The sequence below is a fragment of the Aspergillus heteromorphus genome (assembly GCF_003184545.1).
Source record: "Aspergillus heteromorphus CBS 117.55 chromosome Unknown BO70scaffold_2, whole genome shotgun sequence".
NCBI lineage: Eukaryota > Fungi > Ascomycota > Eurotiomycetes > Eurotiales > Aspergillaceae > Aspergillus > Aspergillus heteromorphus.
Genome location: NW_020290407.1, coordinates 89,723 through 107,707, shown reverse-complemented (window position 1 = coordinate 107,707; position 17,985 = coordinate 89,723). Strand labels below are relative to the sequence as shown.

The 17,985-nt window shown below is 51.3% G+C and overlaps 6 protein-coding genes across 6 annotated transcripts; 5 read left to right on the top strand and 1 right to left on the bottom strand.

Annotated features, from left to right (window-relative positions):
- Positions 1–1,867: 1,867 nt before the first annotated feature.
- Positions 1,868–3,510, bottom strand: BO70DRAFT_284324 (Zn(II)2Cys6 transcription factor; the record flags this gene model as incomplete). Its single annotated transcript, XM_025539123.1, has 2 exons — positions 1,868–3,410; positions 3,461–3,510. 2 exons carry the CDS (start codon positions 3,508–3,510, stop codon positions 1,868–1,870), a joined length of 1,593 nt encoding a protein of 530 aa, XP_025403120.1.
- A 527-nt stretch (positions 3,511–4,037) lies between these two features.
- Positions 4,038–7,132, top strand: BO70DRAFT_392361 (pepsin-like aspartic protease; the record flags this gene model as incomplete). Its single annotated transcript, XM_025546278.1, has 8 exons — positions 4,038–4,211; positions 4,259–4,444; positions 4,492–4,889; positions 4,938–5,251; positions 5,300–5,499; positions 6,824–6,920; positions 6,988–7,059; positions 7,110–7,132. 8 exons carry the CDS (start codon positions 4,038–4,040, stop codon positions 7,130–7,132), a joined length of 1,464 nt encoding a protein of 487 aa, XP_025403119.1.
- A 1,374-nt stretch (positions 7,133–8,506) lies between these two features.
- Positions 8,507–9,871, top strand: BO70DRAFT_358124 (SDR family NAD(P)-dependent oxidoreductase). The gene is made up of 2 exons (XM_025542221.1): positions 8,507–9,057; positions 9,109–9,871. The coding sequence occupies exons 1-2, from the start codon at positions 8,938–8,940 to the stop codon at positions 9,784–9,786; spliced, it is 798 nt and encodes a 265-aa protein (XP_025403118.1). The 5' UTR covers positions 8,507–8,937; the 3' UTR covers positions 9,787–9,871.
- Positions 9,872–10,782: 911 nt separating this feature from the next.
- On the top strand, positions 10,783–13,265 carry BO70DRAFT_306788 (uncharacterized protein). Its single transcript, XM_025540053.1, has one exon. The coding sequence runs from the start codon at positions 10,795–10,797 to the stop codon at positions 13,099–13,101; it is 2,307 nt and encodes a 768-aa protein (XP_025403117.1). The 5' UTR covers positions 10,783–10,794; the 3' UTR covers positions 13,102–13,265.
- A 516-nt stretch (positions 13,266–13,781) lies between these two features.
- On the top strand, positions 13,782–14,481 carry BO70DRAFT_358123 (uncharacterized protein; the record flags this gene model as incomplete). The annotated part of the gene is made up of 1 exon (XM_025542220.1): positions 13,782–14,481. One exon carries the CDS (start codon positions 13,785–13,787, stop codon positions 14,142–14,144), a length of 360 nt encoding a protein of 119 aa, XP_025403116.1. The 3' UTR covers positions 14,145–14,481.
- A 207-nt stretch (positions 14,482–14,688) lies between these two features.
- Positions 14,689–17,375, top strand: BO70DRAFT_358122 (carboxylesterase). Its single transcript, XM_025542219.1, has one exon. The coding sequence runs from the start codon at positions 15,165–15,167 to the stop codon at positions 17,148–17,150; it is 1,986 nt and encodes a 661-aa protein (XP_025403115.1). The 5' UTR covers positions 14,689–15,164; the 3' UTR covers positions 17,151–17,375.
- The last annotated feature ends 610 nt before the right edge of the window (positions 17,376–17,985 follow it).

The following is a 17,985-nucleotide window of genomic DNA, read 5'->3' as shown; positions in this document are numbered from 1 at the left end:
GGGGACGTATCGACAATTGTGTCGGGAGTTCTCACTTGGCATACTTAACATCACCCCAACCGCATGCGGATATTGCGTCCAACGACACGACGTATTAGCCGAGTTCTAAAGGCCCATGGGAACATGAACAGATGAGGAGTATTACTACCCAGCAGAATAATTGTCCTTTCATTGCCCAGCTATCTGAATGTCGACTTCTATCTCCGTATCGAAGCTTAAATACGTTATTAGACTTATATCCTGGCCCGTGAAAATGCCACCAACTGGTGAACCTTGAACTCCAGTGACCACTGGACAGGACATCATTCCAGCAGGCTGAGACAGAAATCCTATTTCACGGTATCTAAAGCTCCCGGATAATGTTCTGAGGCTAGGCCATTGGTCTATTGAAAACAAACACACCATCACTTCTAGGGCTTGGTGCCATAAAATGTTTATTTCCCCGGTGGTTACCGAATTAAACCAATATTTCGAGTTCTCCTCGCGGTGTTAGGGTTGGAATTCAAAATGTCTCCGCTCAAAGTTTCTCAAATAAAGCCCCAATTTCAACTTACAAAAGTCAGCCTGGGCAAGATTGAATCGCTCGATGTTGAACTATACGAAACCTGAGGGTAGCCTTTGTCGCTGCCAAAAAAGCTCACATTGAATGTCGAAATAACATTCCAGGCAATGGTTTCTTATAAGCAGTGTCTGCATCACAGAGCCTTCGTTCCGAATAAGTAGAACCTCCCTTTGGAACCCATGCCTCGAAGCAGTCCAGTCCGATCCTGTCATCGCACAGCAAACCAGTTCCGACTGGTGTCCCGAGTGGTCGGCCAGTCTATGAAAGAAGATATGCCCACATGGGTGGGCTACCACATGACTACCAGGCGGATGGGGGACAGTTTGGACATGAGCAAGGGGGGAGCTATCATTATTGGCGATGATATCCCTCCTGTATCCATATTCGCCTATTATGACGCAGTATCTTTGACTTCTTAGCTGGTCTGTCGAATGGAGGTCTCGGGTGTGCTGCGGTACATTGTGGCTAAGTTCCATCCAGATTGCACTATATTCCGACATATATTAAGCCCTTTAAAACTGTGGCGTGTACGATGTGGGCCATTCCAAACAGATACCGTTCAACCCAACGATGGCTATACATCATCATTCTCCATGTCCACTGAAGAGATGGCAATATTCGGCTCTCATACCGCATTTGGCGACACCTAACTAGGTTTGGAAAGCATTCTATCTCTATGTCGACTATTGTGCATACATACAGCAGGGCATTGGCCCCGATGGACAGAGGCGTGTTATCGGGGAGGTAAAAACACCCTGGACCATCTATCTCCATGGGGGGTATATCAAGGATAAAAGACGGTTACTTGGTAGCTTAAGCTCTTAAGGTGGATTATACTTGACCTTACCATGCTAGTTGGGAGGTCCGGCCAATTTATAACATACATGGACGCGTACGGTTACGCAACTGTGTGCACAGATCCCTGCAGATGCTTTGGCTGTGAATGTGATATTTTATATTCCTTGACCCTGGGTTTCCAAACAGCCTATGATGCATGGCTGAGAGGATTTTGCAGCTTTTGGCTGTGGGCTTTTAATCCACGTGCTTTTCGGTATCGCTGCCGGTTGATGAAGGGTCACATCTGGGTTTATTTGGCTGGAAGTGACATGGCTGACCCGATGAATCCAAGGAGTTCTCGCATTGAGATTTATAAATAGTATATATACTATCAGCGGATCAATACCTAACATTAGAAAAATAATATTATCGCATAAGCAGACTACCTATACTCCATCCATAAAATATCCAATTATTCATTCTGCACACTCAAAATATAAGCCCAACCCCCAATACCACGAAAGGCAATTACCAAGTAACAACCTCCTCCCTCTCGCCCTCCCCCATCACCTCAACCGTATATCGCAACGTACCTTGCCGTCCCTCGTCAAACCGAGGCGAGAGGGACTTAACCCTTGTCGAGCGACCAATATGCCCGGGCTGATACGGCACTCCCGGTGGTATTCCCGCTGCTCTTTCCTCGATCAGGGTAAATTGTTTCGCTACACGGCTCGCGAGGTCCGAGTCCCAGAGCCCCTCGCGGCGACGGCAGCGGGAGAGCAAGTCGATGGCGCGATATCGGATGTGCGAGTTACGAGAGCGGGTTGCGCAAACATAGAGCGGGGTGATGATGCCGATGGTGAGTGAGAAGGTGGGGTGTTTGGGGGTGGTGGTCGAGGGTTTCGGAAGCAATGTGGGAAGTTTCGTCTTGTTGCCCTCGCTCAAAGACGTCGGGGGAGTTCTTTTGAGGTAATGGGAGGGGTCGGTGGGGTCGACGATGATGGAAGCGAGTGTGACGATGTTGGTGAACACGTCTGTGAAATTGTCCCATAGCATCTCGGCCGGTGGCCATTCCATTTGGAGATACACGCCGATTAGCAGCTTCCATATTTTGAGTATGATGGTTCGGTGGTCATTTTGAGACACTTCGTCTTCATTTGTAGCAATCCATTCGTCGAACTTGCATATCCATGCAGTCAGATCACTTCTAATTTCAATCACTTCTGTATGCAGCTTCGGTGCCAATTCTACATCGAAAGTGGTCACCGTTTCGCCTGATGCCGCTTCCCACTCCTCGGCAATAGCGTCTAGACGGATAAAACGGCTGTATAACGGTTCAAATGAACGCTGAATCTGGTCAATGTCTAATACCTTGCTCGGGGTGGAAGCAGGGGAGTCGGATACAGCCAATAGCGACTCGTAGCTAATCGACACCGCACCTTCGATCTCGAGAATCTGATTCTGCAACGAATGAAATAGCCGAAGAACAGGTGCAGGTGAACATTTTGAAGAGCCGCCTGAGAACGCCTCCTGCTGCTGCAGTATTCTAAGCCCCGAAGATGCATGTTGAAGGGCAGTCTTGTAGTGGCCTTGAAGAGATTCGCAGCAAAAGAAAAGTACACATGCCATAAGCACCGCGATATTTGCCTGGGCCGAGCTTTGCCAGCTCCTCGTGACCAACTCGCGGATGGCTTTGTTGTAATATCGGAGGGCGAAATGCGATTCGTCCGTGCCAACGTTTGCACGGAAAGTAAATGCTCGATGCACGGAGCCGACCGCAATGGCCACCGACTGGAGGATCGGGTCGCTGGACGCTGCTGGAAGCAAATAGCAGCCGAGATCTACTCCGAAGCTGGGTATCGTACAGCGCTGGAAAAAGTCAAACGATTGCTGCTCGACCCTTGTAAGTTGGACTGCAGGCTGCGGCGCTCTGCAGATGGGCACATGTTGGATAATGCGCAAAGGGCCTTCTCGCGACTGATCGGCGACCCTGTAGCCTTCGCATCTTCTTCCCGTCGATTTACATCGATGGCAGTCCGGCTTTTGTTCGTCACACTTTACTTTTCTGACTCTATCGCAGCGGATAAGTCTCTGCCCGTCCTGTCTAACTAGCAGACTCACTTGCAGGTTCCGCAGCCATTGCGGGACTTTGCTGGACGACCCTCCGCCATAAAACAAGCGCCCCTGATATCTCGTATTGATCAAATAGCGCCTCAATCGAATCACCACTTGTTAGATTGCGGTGTAAGCTTCAATTCAGGCAACCGGGCACTGCTTGTAACGTGAGGCCAGACCTCTGTTGGCTAGCGTATGCGAGACACGGTCATATTGGCAGAGCTTGCAGGGCGGCAGGGGAGGGAGGGCCCGTCAAATATTCCCGACTTCCAATCCCTGAAACGGCGACTAGTGAGGACTTGGTTAGCCGGTGCGAGCAAGCCAGTGGCCGCTTGCAAGTAGTCTGGGGCGGGCGTTGGGGGCTGAAATATCCCCACTGATGAACACGAGAAAGATGCAGATCTTCAAGCGTTGGATTCAACAATCCACGAATGAGCAGGGCAAATTGGGTTTCCACTTGTGTATACCTTCAAAATGGAAGAGCCTCATATCAAGCCAGGAGGGCGATGTCTATAAAGAGGCAGCTTCCCTCCATGTCACCAGTGGAAAGCAAGCTTCTTCTTTCTCCTTATCAATCGCAAACATGACTCGTATTAATCAATTGTTGATGCTTGGCACGCTCGGGGTCCTTCCGGCCTTAGCCTCGCCTGCCCCCCAACATGTTCCCTCCCACATCAACTTGGTCCATCGTTCCGACCCGGGGGCTAAGCTTCTTCGCCGCGGGAAATATGACACGGAAAGCATTTCGGAGTCAGAGGTGTGTGTGCCGTCACTAGGTCACCCGCAACGCTAATTGCTGTCCAGGGATTTTGGTTCGGTAGTTTCGATGTCGGAAGCTCGAAGAACCTGCACATGTTGATTGACACCGGCTCGTCTGATGTTATTGTGAACAAGGGCTACTATACCCCTGGCTCAAGCTCGGTCAACCTCAATCTCACCTTCGACAACTCCTATGGGACAACAGAGAGCGACGGGTCTGGAACTGGCTCGGTAAGGTGATTCCGTCATAATAGCCCACGATTACTTACAATAATCAGGTAGCGGGTACTCTGTACAATGACACCGTCTCTTTCGGCTCGCTCACTGCGACGCAGACCGTGGGCTCCGCCAACAGCAGCGATCTCATCCCAGGCGACGGTATCGTCGGCTTTGCCGGTGTTGAAGTAGAGCAGTTCCCCAACGGCGCTGAGCCTTTCTTCCATTCCCTCTGCAGTCAGGGACAAGTTGCGTCTTGCCGGTTCGCCCTTGTGTTAGGCCAGAATGACACTGGTATCCAAGTACTGGGAGAGCTCGACACATCCCTCTTCGAGGGAAACCTCACCACCACGTCTATTATCCAGGAGTGGGTAATCTTTGCTGATGTCGCGCTTAACAACACCGTCATCACTACCAACATCATGGTTGAGCTGGACTCTGGCACTGCCACCGTCGTAGGGTAAGTAACCCACTCCCCTGGCCGAGCTTGGTTAACGCGAAATGCCAGCCCTGTCGACGAGGTCCTATCTATCTTTGAAGCCACATCCATCCAGGCTGTTGTCCAGAACACCACCGACGGAGTGACTGTCACCGGGTACTTCCCTTGCGACAGCCCACCCACCCTGGGCTTCAACATCCCTTCCACCGCCAACGCGACTGCTGCAGCGAAGGCAGACTCCGGCCTCATCAGCCACCAGAGCAAAATCTTCAACATTGAGGGAGAGCAATGGATTGCCGCCGACAACGGAAACAACAACTGCACTGCCGTTCTGTCAGGAGCAAACGTGGAGGGCTACCCAACCTTGTGGGTTGCCGGTCAAGGTATGTTTTCCCCTTTATATCTGGCGCACCATCACTAATTATTAGCAGCTTTCTTCCGCGGTCTGTACCTCGATCACAACGTGGCTAACGCGACCATCGGTTTGGCCACTGCGAAGAATCAATCGACGACAGGGTCGGCAACCTCGGCGTCTGGATCCGCTAGCAGTACCCCTTCGGTGGCTGCGACCAGCGGAGCGGCCGCGGGATACTCTATGTCTCCTTCGGCCCTGTTTTTCTCTGCCATCCTGGTTTTCTTGACTTGCTAGTCGGAGACGTAGGTCCGACTGTATAATATCTGCGGGAGGGTCGATGTATAATAGTTCTGTTAGATGATAGTAATGACTGATGTTAGTCACAATCCTCTTTAGCACTGTCCATGGCTAGCTTCCAACGTACCAGATCCCTTTAGAGAGTCAGTCTTTCAGACTGGAGGCCAGTAAGAGCGAAGTTTGACTCGTCGCTGCTTCCTGCTGCGGGTTAGGATATCTTGTCAGTGGATTTCCCTCGGAATGTAGTTGAAATCGCAGAAGCCATGTCGAGGAAAAGCGAAGCTGACTTGGTATCAGAGGATGACTGTGCGCGTTGTTCCAGCGACTGTGTTGGAACAAAGCCAGTGGATTGAAATTGTGATCGTGCGAGATCTGACAGAGTAACATCAGCTCAAACGAGCTCAAGCACTAGCCAAGACACCGCGAACCCAATCTCTACGGGCAAGCATGGAACCAACACCACGAGTAACCGTGAGCAAAAGAGAAGAAGTGAGGGAGTGGGATGAGTTGAGAGGAGAGTTGCTGCTGCTGCTGCTGCGCCGCCCCGCCGAGCCACTTTCCTTCCCCAGGCCAACAACATGGCAACCAACCCCACCACAAATAGACACCACCACCACCACCATCACTTTCAATCATCTCACCCACTCCCCACATCAACCCAGCAACCTCTCCCAATTCGCAGTGTTTCCAAGAACCGATCTTGCCACCACGGACCGTCACCGTGCCACTCACCCCCAGCATATATATAGCTCCGTTCCCTCCAGATGACCGCCGATCAGGCGTTCAGCTGAGTAAGATGTATGCGATGCACTTCGACCCAACCCATTTCCAGCCAGTGAGTATGCATCCCTCAAATAAACATGGACTCGAATGTCTTACCTGACAATCACAATGCACAGACAGTAAATCACTCATCCAAATGGAACATGTGATCTGGGATCGGATCGGATCTGTGTCTGGCTATATTTATCATGCTTTTGAAGTCGTCATCATTCAGAGACATGTTTCTCTTGGATTGATAATCAGGTGTGCTGTTACTTCTGGTCCCTATGCTCTGGTAAGGGCATTCATGAGGGCTTAGTGTCTATATGGGTGGTATGGGTATAAATACCTTCGATATCTCTCCATCCCATCATCAAATACAGAACATACCCATCCATCCATCCATCCATCTCCATCTCCATCTCCATCAGAAAGCACCATCATCCAGCAATCCAAAATTAAACCCACCCTCCTCGCCACCTCCCTCTCCACCCTCACTCTGACCCTCTCTCTCCTCGCCAGCGCAACACCCATCCCCCAGGGCTCTGCCACGTTCCCAGTCTCAATCACCTTCCACGGCACCAACGGGACGTCTTTCCGGCAGGTTTTCCCTGCGGACTCGAGCGGTCATGATATCAGTATGTTTATCTCATCCCATCAAACACGGGCTATTGTTTGTATGAGAGACTAATCTGTCATCCCCAGCCAATCCCATGGTCGTCACGAGCATCTCCTCCCCCGGAGGCGCGATTTGCACCTTCCAGGGCGTGAATGGGAGTACGACTACGGTGGTTGCAGAGGTGGATGTCGCTGTTGATCCGCCACAGGCGCAGATCTGGGGGGCTTGTGATCTTTTGTAGTTAATGGATTGGATCTTAGAAGGTATTGCTGATGGTTGGATTTAACGTCTGGTTGGGGGATGCCGAGTTATGAGGGAATGGGGAATGAGAGTATTGACTGTCTCTACTGGTATAACATGGTATTCTTCGCCCGTATCTATTCTTATTGGCAATGTGGTTCATGGTATCTAGTTGATTCTCTCCATTAACTCACATCTGCAATTTAAGTTCTTTGAAAGATCTAGAACCCAGATAGCAGTGGTCCAATTCAAACACCCGGATACTCCCACAACCACTCAGCAATCTGGCCCATTCTTTGTCACACAAGCCATTGTGAGCGCAGTAGCTGCCTCAATTTAGGGCTGGCAGATACACCCTTGCCAGCACCTCACCATCTAGAAAGCAACCATCTCCATGGCTTGCTTCTTTCCCCACTAAACATATAGGCCCTGGTGCTGGATGTGGCAGTTGTGACAATATGATATCGATTGGGTAAAACATAGGATAGGCTAAGGAATTTGTCAAATTGGGCAAAGCAGGACAAGTAGCAGCGTGGCTTGACTTACCTTAGCCAATACTAGCGACGTTTGCCTGCATGCATGTCGACGGTCCCCCTGGCCGTTGGATGGCCCGAACTTCCAAAATTTGGGCTAGGCCGTAATATCAGAGCCTGATGACCCAGATGCGTCCACGGTAGATAAGCATAGCCATCTTGTATAATCATCATACCCTGGTCGATTGACACCACCATTTCAATGATAAACTTTGATTTCAATGCCACTTCATCGATTTTAGAAACTTGGCACTAATTCAAACAGTCCCGCCAAGTGTCCTCTGGTAAGGTATTTAGCGTCAACGGTGTTATTTGTGTACCGAATCCGATGGGTAACTGACCTTCTGATTGTTTGCACAGACCTCCGGCCCAGCAAGGCACCCCCGATGGCGCGCTGCGGATCTAACCCTTTTGTTTAAATGAGACTCCAAGCTTCAGGGCATCCAGGTGCTGTTTGTTGGTCATACGGAACTGTGACTGTTGACGAAATATCATGAACGAGAATGCAGAATGTTTTGCCTGATCGCGCCTCGGAGGAACATCTTCTGTGAGACCGACTACGACTCACTTCCAACGCCCATCCTCTCTTGGTATCTGGTTTTGCCTCCCATGGTTACTGGCGTGACACTTCGGATACATCGAGTCGGATGAGAGAAAAGGAACTTGCGATCGCAAAACACTGGGTGTGAAGGTGAACAATGCTGGAATGGGGAGGATGTTGTGGGTGGGGTTCAAGTCGCCGCTCGTCAATAAAGAGAAAGCGGACAAGTCACATGGGGCACCTTCCTTTTTCATCCTCGCCTCCCTCTCCTCCTTCCCTTTCTCTTTTCCTCTCCCTTCAACTCTTCTCATCTGAGTCTTCTATGTCAATTCAAATTCTCCACTCTTTATTGCTCTGAAGGTGTACCAGTACGTGTCAGAACTCAGAAGCCATGGCCACTCGACGGAAAAGGTGTCCAGGCACCAAGATCGGCGTGACAGCAGGCAACCACTCCATCCCAAGATTAAGCACCGATTGACAGCTGCTTCCGCTCCTGCAGCCTTGGTCCCCATTGGTGAACCCTGTGGTCCGAATATCCACCGTCCTGCACTAGTAGTCCCGCCATCTACCATGCTGACACTCTTATTTTCCGGCTTATTTCCTATCCCCGATGATGACGTCGCCACAACCTATACTATCATACCATTTCATTCCATATATATACCTCCTACTCGTGAGCCCAAATCGACAGCCAGGAAACTCCAGCACAATTCATCAGCACCATGGAAGCCTCCACACGCCAATTCGCTCTCCCCCTCCAGGGCAAACTCGCGATCATCACCGGCGGATCCCGCGGCATCGGAGCCGGGCTCGCATTGGAATTAGCCCGACGCGGTGCGAATGTACTCCTCAACCACTCCCTTTCAAAGCAAACCATCACTAACAAAGCCTAGATCTGCATCGTCTACGTTTCAGACGCCAGCAAGCAATCCGTTATCGACCTACAGACCAATATCCAGCAACTCCCTCATAAGCCCACAACCTGGGCCTGTCAAGCCAATCTCTCCTCCCCCACCGGCGCCCAAGAAGTGATTACTCAACTCCGATCCCAACTCCCCTCAGATACCAGTCTCAAAATCGACATCCTAATCAACAACGCCGCCGTCGAAACCGTCAACAGCATGAAAGACGCGAGCGTCGACGAGTTCGACACGGTCTTTAACCTGAACGTCCGGGGGAGCATGCTCATGACCCAGGCCGTCATCCCGTACCTCCCACCGAAGAGCCGGATCATCAATGTGAGTTCTGTTGCGGCGAGATTCGGCTTCAAGGGCGTTAGTTTATATACTGCATCGAAGGCTGCGCTGGAGGGGTTCACGCGCGCCTGGGCGAGCGAGCTGGGGGAGAACGGGACGACGGTTAATGCGGTGGCGCCGGGGCCGGTGCCGAGTGATATGTTGGATAATATCCCCAAGAGCATTGTGGATATGCAGAAGGCGACGACACCGATTGAGCAACGACTAGGGACGACGGAGGAGATTGCCAGTATTGTGGCGTGGTTAGCCGGGCCGGATGCCTCGTGGGTGACGGGACAGGTTATCTCGGCCAGTGGGGGGTGGGTGATGTATTAACTGCGATCTCTATGGATATTCTGCGTCTAACCTATCATCATTCCTGATTCATTCATTGACGTCTCAGGTGAGCAATGTACTTCACCAACTATATGTAATTATATTTCCTTTCAAGATGAAGACATCCATCCTTCATAGACATAAAGTCCTCCGATCTGCCCGACCAGCCCTATGTCATTCCTTCTTCTCCTCTTTCCCAACCACTCACCCATATCACGAAACTGATCTTGGTCTTTTCGATAACTTCAATCCACATGGACAGTATCCAAAACCCATCCTGACTTATCCAATACGTCTCTTAACAAGCATTGCCCAGCCGCATGAAAGTGATACTCGCTTGACACAGCGTCTTCCAGTATATCATACCCATCTACTAGCTTTTACCGCCGATATCCGCTTCCCTTTAAAGGGTTTGGTCCCATATCCCCTGCGTTTGAACTACGACGTACATGGAGGAAGAGAACCTTCAGGTTGGATAGACCATCATACTTGGATTCAGGAACCCCATTGTGATAGAGCAGCGGACAGATTACGAAACAGCGAAAGTAGCCTAACGCACCACGCTTCATTGCCTCCGTTTATCGGTGGTCTCTTATCACTCTAGTTTGCCATCGAATGACTCGGAGACTGTTTTGCCTGCATTGATCTTTAGCTGCAGTGGGCCTCCTGCCCTTCTAGATACTAGGGTGCGGGTACCTGGCTTGCGCTAACCTTATTGTGACTATATTTACTTGGCCTTGTACACAATATCCCCAGACGTATACGTATGTCGTGAGAAGATAATTGCAATAGATCTTTTATAACTCTTCATCATTAAAAATCATAAGTAATAATTACCAGTCATAAGGTGTGGTGACAGGCAGGGGGCTTTGATTGGGGCCCAGTCACATGGCCGCCAGATCGGGTTAGCGTGGGGGTGTTTTGCCGCTTTTGACGGACGCGCCCATCATCCCTTCTTCTTACTGCATCCATCATCTCGGTGTCGGCTACTCATTGAACAGAGCCGGGATGTCTCTACAGGAGCTTCAGGAGCTTCAGGAGCTGCGCCAGCGTGTTAAGGAAGAGCAGCGGCTACGAGAGGAAGAGCGGCGACTACGACAGCAAGCTGAAGAACAACTGCGGTATCAGACTCAAAACACCACGCTTCCCGAATTCCTAGAGGCCTGCCATGCGCACTTATTCCTCGGTTTGCACATTTGCGAAGACAAAGGCTCGATCACAAAGGGCAACCCCGCGAATGCCGACCATAAGATTCGCCCCACCAGGATTCGGGAGTGGATCAACTTTCCGAAGGAGCAAATTTCGATATGGGACGATCTAATGAAAACTGACTTTGTAACTGAACGCCACTTTACACCCTTGTTGGTATTGAAAGAATATGGGAAGGAAGTCCGGGGGAGGATGTTGGGCTCAGAGCTGGACTTGGGTTACTTCGAACGACACACGGTCGAGTCCCGTGTCTCTTCGGTAATCAAGCAGCTACACGTGAACCCCCAACTTCGACAAACCTTCGGCCTGAATGGAGACGTCAGTTTCGAGAACCACGCCAATACGCTGACGGACGATTCGGGTATCTTGACAGAGATGAACTCGCTGAGTCTGAGCCAGGTGCAACCGCGTCGCTCTGGTCGATTAGCTGCAAAATCAAGCAGCGTTCAGACCTCGACTCAACCACCAGAGACAAGTCATAACAAAGCTACCCAGCCAAGGAATTCGCGGCCTCGAGCGGACCAATTTTGTGTTTATAACAAGGGCATGGAAGGAAAGGTCCCAGCCTTTATCATTGAGTATAAGGCACCCCATAAGGTCTCGCTTTCCCATATCAGAGCCGGACTGCAAGATATGGACCTCGATGATGTGGTTCGCTTACAGGATGACGAATCGCCAGATATTATCTGTCGTCGTGTTGTGGCAGCAGTTATCACCCAAACATTCTCATACATGATCCATGCGGGCCTGGAATACGGCTATGTATGCACCGGTGAAGCATTTATATTTCTCCGTGTGCTTCAGGATGATCCTTCTACTGTATACTACTACCTGTCGGTACCAGAAGAAGATGTTGGTCCCGTGACATGGACGGGCAATCCTCATGATGATAACCGGCTGCATCTGACCGCTCTAGGTCAGGTACTGGCTTTCACTCTCCGCGCCTTACGAGTACCGACTCGAGACATCGCTTGGACAAATCGGGCCGTCCGCAGCTTGAAGACCTGGGTCATGGTGTATGATATCCTTCTAGACAAAATATTAGAGAAGGATATTCCCTCTTCTGCCTTTAAATCACCGACAGGGAGTCGAAACGAATACTGCCGTGTGTCTCCGGTGAAAATAAGATCAAAGGCTGCTGCTGTTGCGTCCTGTAATTCTTCGCAGGACGCCAGCCTTCTGGATCATGATGATGATGATGATGATGATGATGCCGGCGATGACTTTGATTCTAACACCCCTAGTCGACCTCCACGAGAGCGCCGCCTCGCTCACCCGCCAGAACCCCGTTCTGTAGCAACACGGGCATTGCCCCAAGATTCATCCTCCAAAGGCAAGTCTCGGCAATATTGCACTCAGCGGTGTCTTCGCGGCTTGATCAAGGGAGGACTGCTGGATCGGCAATGTCCTAATGTATCGGATCATGGGCTGGACCGACATCGACTGACCCGCACGACACTTATCCGTCGGTTGGACCGGCAGTTCTTCGGCAATGAGCAACAGCTAACGCAACTGGGGTGCGAGTCGCTGCATGTTCATGGAAGCCGCGGGGCACTTTTCAAAATCACCCTGTGGTCCCACGGGTACACTTTTGTGGGAAAAGGCACGCCGGTCGAGTTTGTGGCAGGCTCGAAGCATGAGGAGTCTATTTATACACATCTCACTCCAATCCAAGGAGTATACGTGCCCGTGCTCCTTGGCAGCCTGCGACTTCGTCACCCATTCTCCTATGACGGTATTGCCGCTATCGTCCATCTCATGTTTATGAGCTACGTCGGAATAACCCTTGAAAAACGCCATGATCTAGATGATCGCCAACTAATTCAGCAAGCGGAGAGATCCTTAGAGGCGATTCACAATCTGAACGTGCTTCAGTGTGATCCGATGCCTCGCAACATGGCCCAAGAAGATGGCCGAATGATGTTCATTGATTTTGAGCGAGCAACGCTGGAACCCCGACGAATGCCACTTCGGGGTATTTCGCCTAATCGAGAACGGAAGCGGGAGACGTCTCTCCAGGAGAAAAGCCCAGCCAAGCACAATCATGATGACTGTTTTGAGCGCGAGAAGCGATGCATGAGAGGTGGATTATGGCAATGGCCGTGATAATGACTATGATAACGACTCTATTTTCTCACTCTTTAACTACGCAGGAGGCTGTTGCTTATTTAGCCGCATAATCATTCCATACGACAGCGATTCCAAACTTGATATAGCCGTGAAGAAGTAGCGCAATAGCCAGGAAACGTTGGAAAAATGAAGACCACTTTGAACCAAAGTACCTAGCCTTTCCGACTGAGGTTTCGGGAACACTATCCGATATTATCCCAAGCTTACCAGAGAACAAAGCCATTACCCCTCCCGTAAACCCATAATTTCAGCCACCTCGTTTGTGTCCAACGCTTCGCAAGCAGGCATACATAAACGCAAGTACCTGACAACAACAAGCAACCGCTATCAAGTCGAACGAGCCTCGACAGATCTTTTATCGGAGAATAATCAACATGAGCTGGCGCCTCGAGTCTGTCAGCCTCAAAAAAGGGGAGGGCACGACGCTCACCCCGGGAGGCCTCGAGTACAAGCTCACCGACCTGTACTCTGAAAAAGTCGACGCTATCCTGGCTGAACGACGGAGCATCTTCTTTGCACATCGCAAAGAGGACAACAGGGACTGCGTCCTAAAGATCCGATACCAGTAAGCGGTCCTTCCCCTTCTTCGCACGGGTCCTGAACCTCTATACCAAAGATCGATTACTGAGAAACCACCCCACCCTAGGATGAACCCAATCATGCTCGACGCAGAAGAGCGCCAGATTGGCATTGGACTAGCGAAGCAGACCTTCGACGAAGAATTCGGTGCCCTTCTAGCCACCCAGTCTCTGAGGTGCACCCCCACCATGTTCGGCCACTGGATCGACGAGCAGAAGCTTGTCCATGAGTATTCTGGCGGGTATCTTCACAACATTGCCATGGAAAAGATGCCTGGGATTCCCGCACACGAATATCGCGACCTGGGGAGGGATGAACAGGAACTCATCAAGGCGGCACTCATTTCCATGCTCGGTAGGTTATTTTTCGGTTATCCAGATCGCACTTTGTGCCATAATACAGCAATGCCAGGACCTTTCCCTAATTATGAATACTTATAATCATGTTATAGGAAAATTCACGGACATATGTGGATGGGCGATCGATGAAGGATTCCCTGATAAGGTGATTTATGATCGACGGACAAAGACAGTGTACGTGGATGATGCTACACTATCACAAATTTATCCTTGGTGCAGCTGACTGATATATGCACGTGTAGATCGCTAGTCTTTCTGGCACACAGCGAAAAGCTAGACCCCGGCGACACCGAAGACCTATTTACGACGAGAGGTCCATTCGTGGGTTTGGCCAGAATATTTGGTGGGTGTGAGATCCTCCAGCCAGGGTATCTCGAGGCGGGTCGGGGGTCTACTGATAGGATGATGGTTACTTTTGTTTCCACGAGGTTGTTTGCTTGGCTGGGAGATCATTGATAGTCAGGGACCAGTTGGGACCCCTGCGTGAAATGATGTCAGCGGGGTGGTGCCTGAGGTTAGTTAGCGTGGGGTGACTGCCCCCGCGGTCCTACCCGTCCCACAGCCGACTCCCTCTCCTCTTTTCTTCTCTTCGCTTCTCTTCTCCTCCCCTCTGCCCTCCTTGCAGGCCAAAGCCACTCACACAGCCAATATCAGTCCTCCATCATGCCATGGAAGAGCTCCATTAATATGTGGAACTTCGCCTGTCTCTTGCCAATACCTGGCGCGGCCCTTGACCGTTAGGCCCATGTCAGGCCCATCCAATCAAGAGCCCTGACTGCCGGCATGCGGTGCCTCTAAAAAATCACTATTGATGCTCTATCGGGCAATGTCGTCACACCGAATCAGACGATGTCTCCGGAGACTTGCCGGGCAGATACCCGGGCAAGGGGTGGGAAGACTGCCGGGCAACCCGAAGCCATACGCAGTCGTGAAGAATCCCGCCATTTGGAGACCACTTCTCCAGACTAGTCCCTCCCCGCACCCCACACTATCTCCAGTTTTCCACGCTTGCGGAACAGTCTTTACCCTTGCCCGTTTGCTTAAATACCCGATCAAGCATGAGGTTTTTTTGGGCAGCATCCGAGTTTCCTTGCCGTCAATATGTGGGGTCGTACGATTTTTGCAGCCTTGGCTTTACTCTCTGGCTGTGTGCCGGCTGAGGCCAGCCTCACCATTCTCTTCCAAAACGATGGCAACTGGACAACGCATGCCCAGACACCCAGTGCTCTCTTTGTTGATGATGCCTTGAGCTACCAGGCTGCCCAAGCCACCTGTGCGCACTACAATGAAACACTGCTCAGCTGCAAGGACTACGCGGACTTCCACTACTCCTTCACCTACCAGCAGCATTTGCAGAACATCAGCCCTGATCAACTTTTCTGGTCCTCCTGCAGCTCGGATCGCCCGACAACTTGGGATGGAGAGGTTTCTAGCACCTCGTCTTCTGCTTCCCTCCCGTTCCTCTGCTCCAACTCCGCGCCTTTCGTGGAAGAAGTCGCAACCGACTACTCGGTATTTCCGCGGGTCAACGCCAGTGCCAATGGCGTGACATTCGAGGGTTTGCGCGACCACATGGCATTCCGGTTCATGGGAATCCCGTTTGCCCAGCCTCCTGTGGGTGATCTGCGTTTCAAGTATGCACAGGAATGGACCGGCTCTTATGTCAATGCCACCAAATATGGTCCCGCTTGTATGCAGACCGGCTGGTACGATGGAAACAGCTATGGCCTCAATCCTTGGGGCAACAGCGAGGACTGTCTACATCTAAATGTGTATACCCCCTCTCTCCCATCGTCGGGAAGTTCACGCAGACCTGTCATGCTTTGGATCCATGGGGGTGGTCAGGCCCAGGGAACAGGCGCCGACTCCACATTCGATGGTGACAGTTTCGTTAGCCGTAACGACGTGGTTCTCGTTACCATCAACTACCGATTAAACATCTTCGGATATCTCAGTCTGGATGACGACGTGGTTCCGGGCAACTGCCAGCTCACGGACAAAATTGAGGCGCTCAAATGGGTTCAGAAATACATCACGGCCTTTGGGGGCGACCCTGAGAATGTCACGGTTTTCGGCCAGTCTGCCGGAGCTTCGTCCGTCATCGACCTTCTCACGACTCCCAAGGCTAATGGGCTCTTCCAGAATGCCATTGCACAGTCCATCGCAGGCCACGTGGAAACCTCCAATGCGTCAGCCGCTGCCATCCTGCCGTCTATTCAGCCATTGTGCAACAGCACCGGCACGGAGCGTCTGAGATGTTTGCAGTCTCTTTCTGCTGAGACCCTCCTCAACATCAGTTCTGTCGCGACCTGGGACACTGTGATCGACGGGATCTATATTCTGGACTACCCTGTTGCCCAGGTTGCGAAGGCCGTTATCAACAAGGTGAACTTCCTGACTGGCTACATGCCGGAAGAGGCGCAATCGATCCTCCAAACCACCATCTCCCCCAATGCCACCAGCTTCAATGCCTCCCTTCAGACGCTGGTCGGCACCGACTCCATCACCGAAGCTCAAGTCCAGGCGATATTCTCCTCGCAGCTATGGGCCAAGTACGACAGCCCTTACAATGCCACCGTGCATGTCGACTCGCCAGCTGGAATGACCTGCTACTCGAAGGAATTCGCCGAGGCAGGTGCTGCCTCCCACGCCTACAAGAGCCTCTACGTCTATCTCCACCAACGTGCCTACGGACTCAATTACTACGACTGGTACGACCTGTGCACTTACCCCGTCGGCGAGCCCGACACGCCGTACTACCGCTGTCACTCCGGAGATCTCTACGAGGTCTTTGGAACATACTACTTATTTGACCAGCCCGTCCGCAGCAACGAGGACATCTACTATACCAACATGGTGCAGGATATGTGGGCCTCGTTCGCTCGCTCGGGCAATCCCAATGTCGAGAGCAGCTACCTCCGTGCCCGAGGATACTCCAGCACACTCCAGTTGACATCCAGATGGAACTGGGTGGAGTACACGCCGAATAGCGCTAAGGTGGCTAACCTTCAGTATCCCCAGCCTTCCTTATCGACGTTGCCATACTTGGAGGAATGTACTGTCTTGGGCCTTGATCACACCAACTAAGTAATTGGGGAGTTTACTGTAGCCGACAATCACAGCATACCATCAGACCGATCGATTCAGCGGGTGTCTAGCTTCAGCTGCGACCTCCGGGATCAATATCAGACTGTTTGTTCCCGCTGTCATTCCGTTCATGGTTAACAGACCCGGAAGTAATTAGAATAGAACTGACCACCGTGTCCTAGATATGTGAGAATGAGTTAAATGAATCCACTACTTACTGTTTCAGCGATGGTATTGCTTCCATCTCGCCCGTGCGGTTCCCAGAGACCCGGGTGCAAGCTACGCTCTACGTCTTCGGGCGAATATCCCTCACACTCCAGGCTGGATTTAATGTTGGACCGGAAGTTTCTGCCCTGATTAATGGTAAAAGTAAACCACATGTCTCATGTCTGCTGCGGGGTATGCATCCCAGGAATGCGGGCTCGACTCACCGACTTTCATCATTGTTATTTGGCTGGGTCTTCTCGTCTATGCAATATGCAAGCAACTCTGGCTAGTCCAAGAGAAATCCTGATCTATACCCAGTTTGGATGCTCCAGGGGGCCTTACAAACTCGCCACCACCACTGGTACTCCTTGGAATGGCGCGGAACAACCCATGCATCATCTCATGATTTCCACCATCCACGGGCTCTCCATTTTAGTATCTGTTAGTGCTCACTACTATCTATCGTCCAATCTGGTGTGTCTATCTACCCAAGACAGCCAGGATGAAGATCCTGCATTCCCCGAGGATCCCCCGCCCGTCTAAGATTGCAGGAATCGCGCGGCAAGCCCCGTCAGCCCAACCATGCAGGATTTCTTTCTGGGGTACGATCACTGATTCTCGGGTGTGG

Bases quoted from the DNA above. Each gene is read 5' to 3' on its own strand.
- BO70DRAFT_358124 (XM_025542221.1), top strand. From the start codon at position 8,938: ATGGAAGCCTCCACACGCCAATTCGCTCTCCCCCTCCAGGGCAAACTC. The intron at 9,058-9,108 runs GTACTCCTCAAC...AACAAAGCCTAG, and splicing joins TAGCCCGACGCGGTGCGAAT to ATCTGCATCGTCTACGTTTC.
- BO70DRAFT_306788 (XM_025540053.1), top strand. From the start codon at position 10,795: ATGTCTCTACAGGAGCTTCAGGAGCTTCAGGAGCTGCGCCAGCGTGTT.
- BO70DRAFT_358122 (XM_025542219.1), top strand. From the start codon at position 15,165: ATGTGGGGTCGTACGATTTTTGCAGCCTTGGCTTTACTCTCTGGCTGT.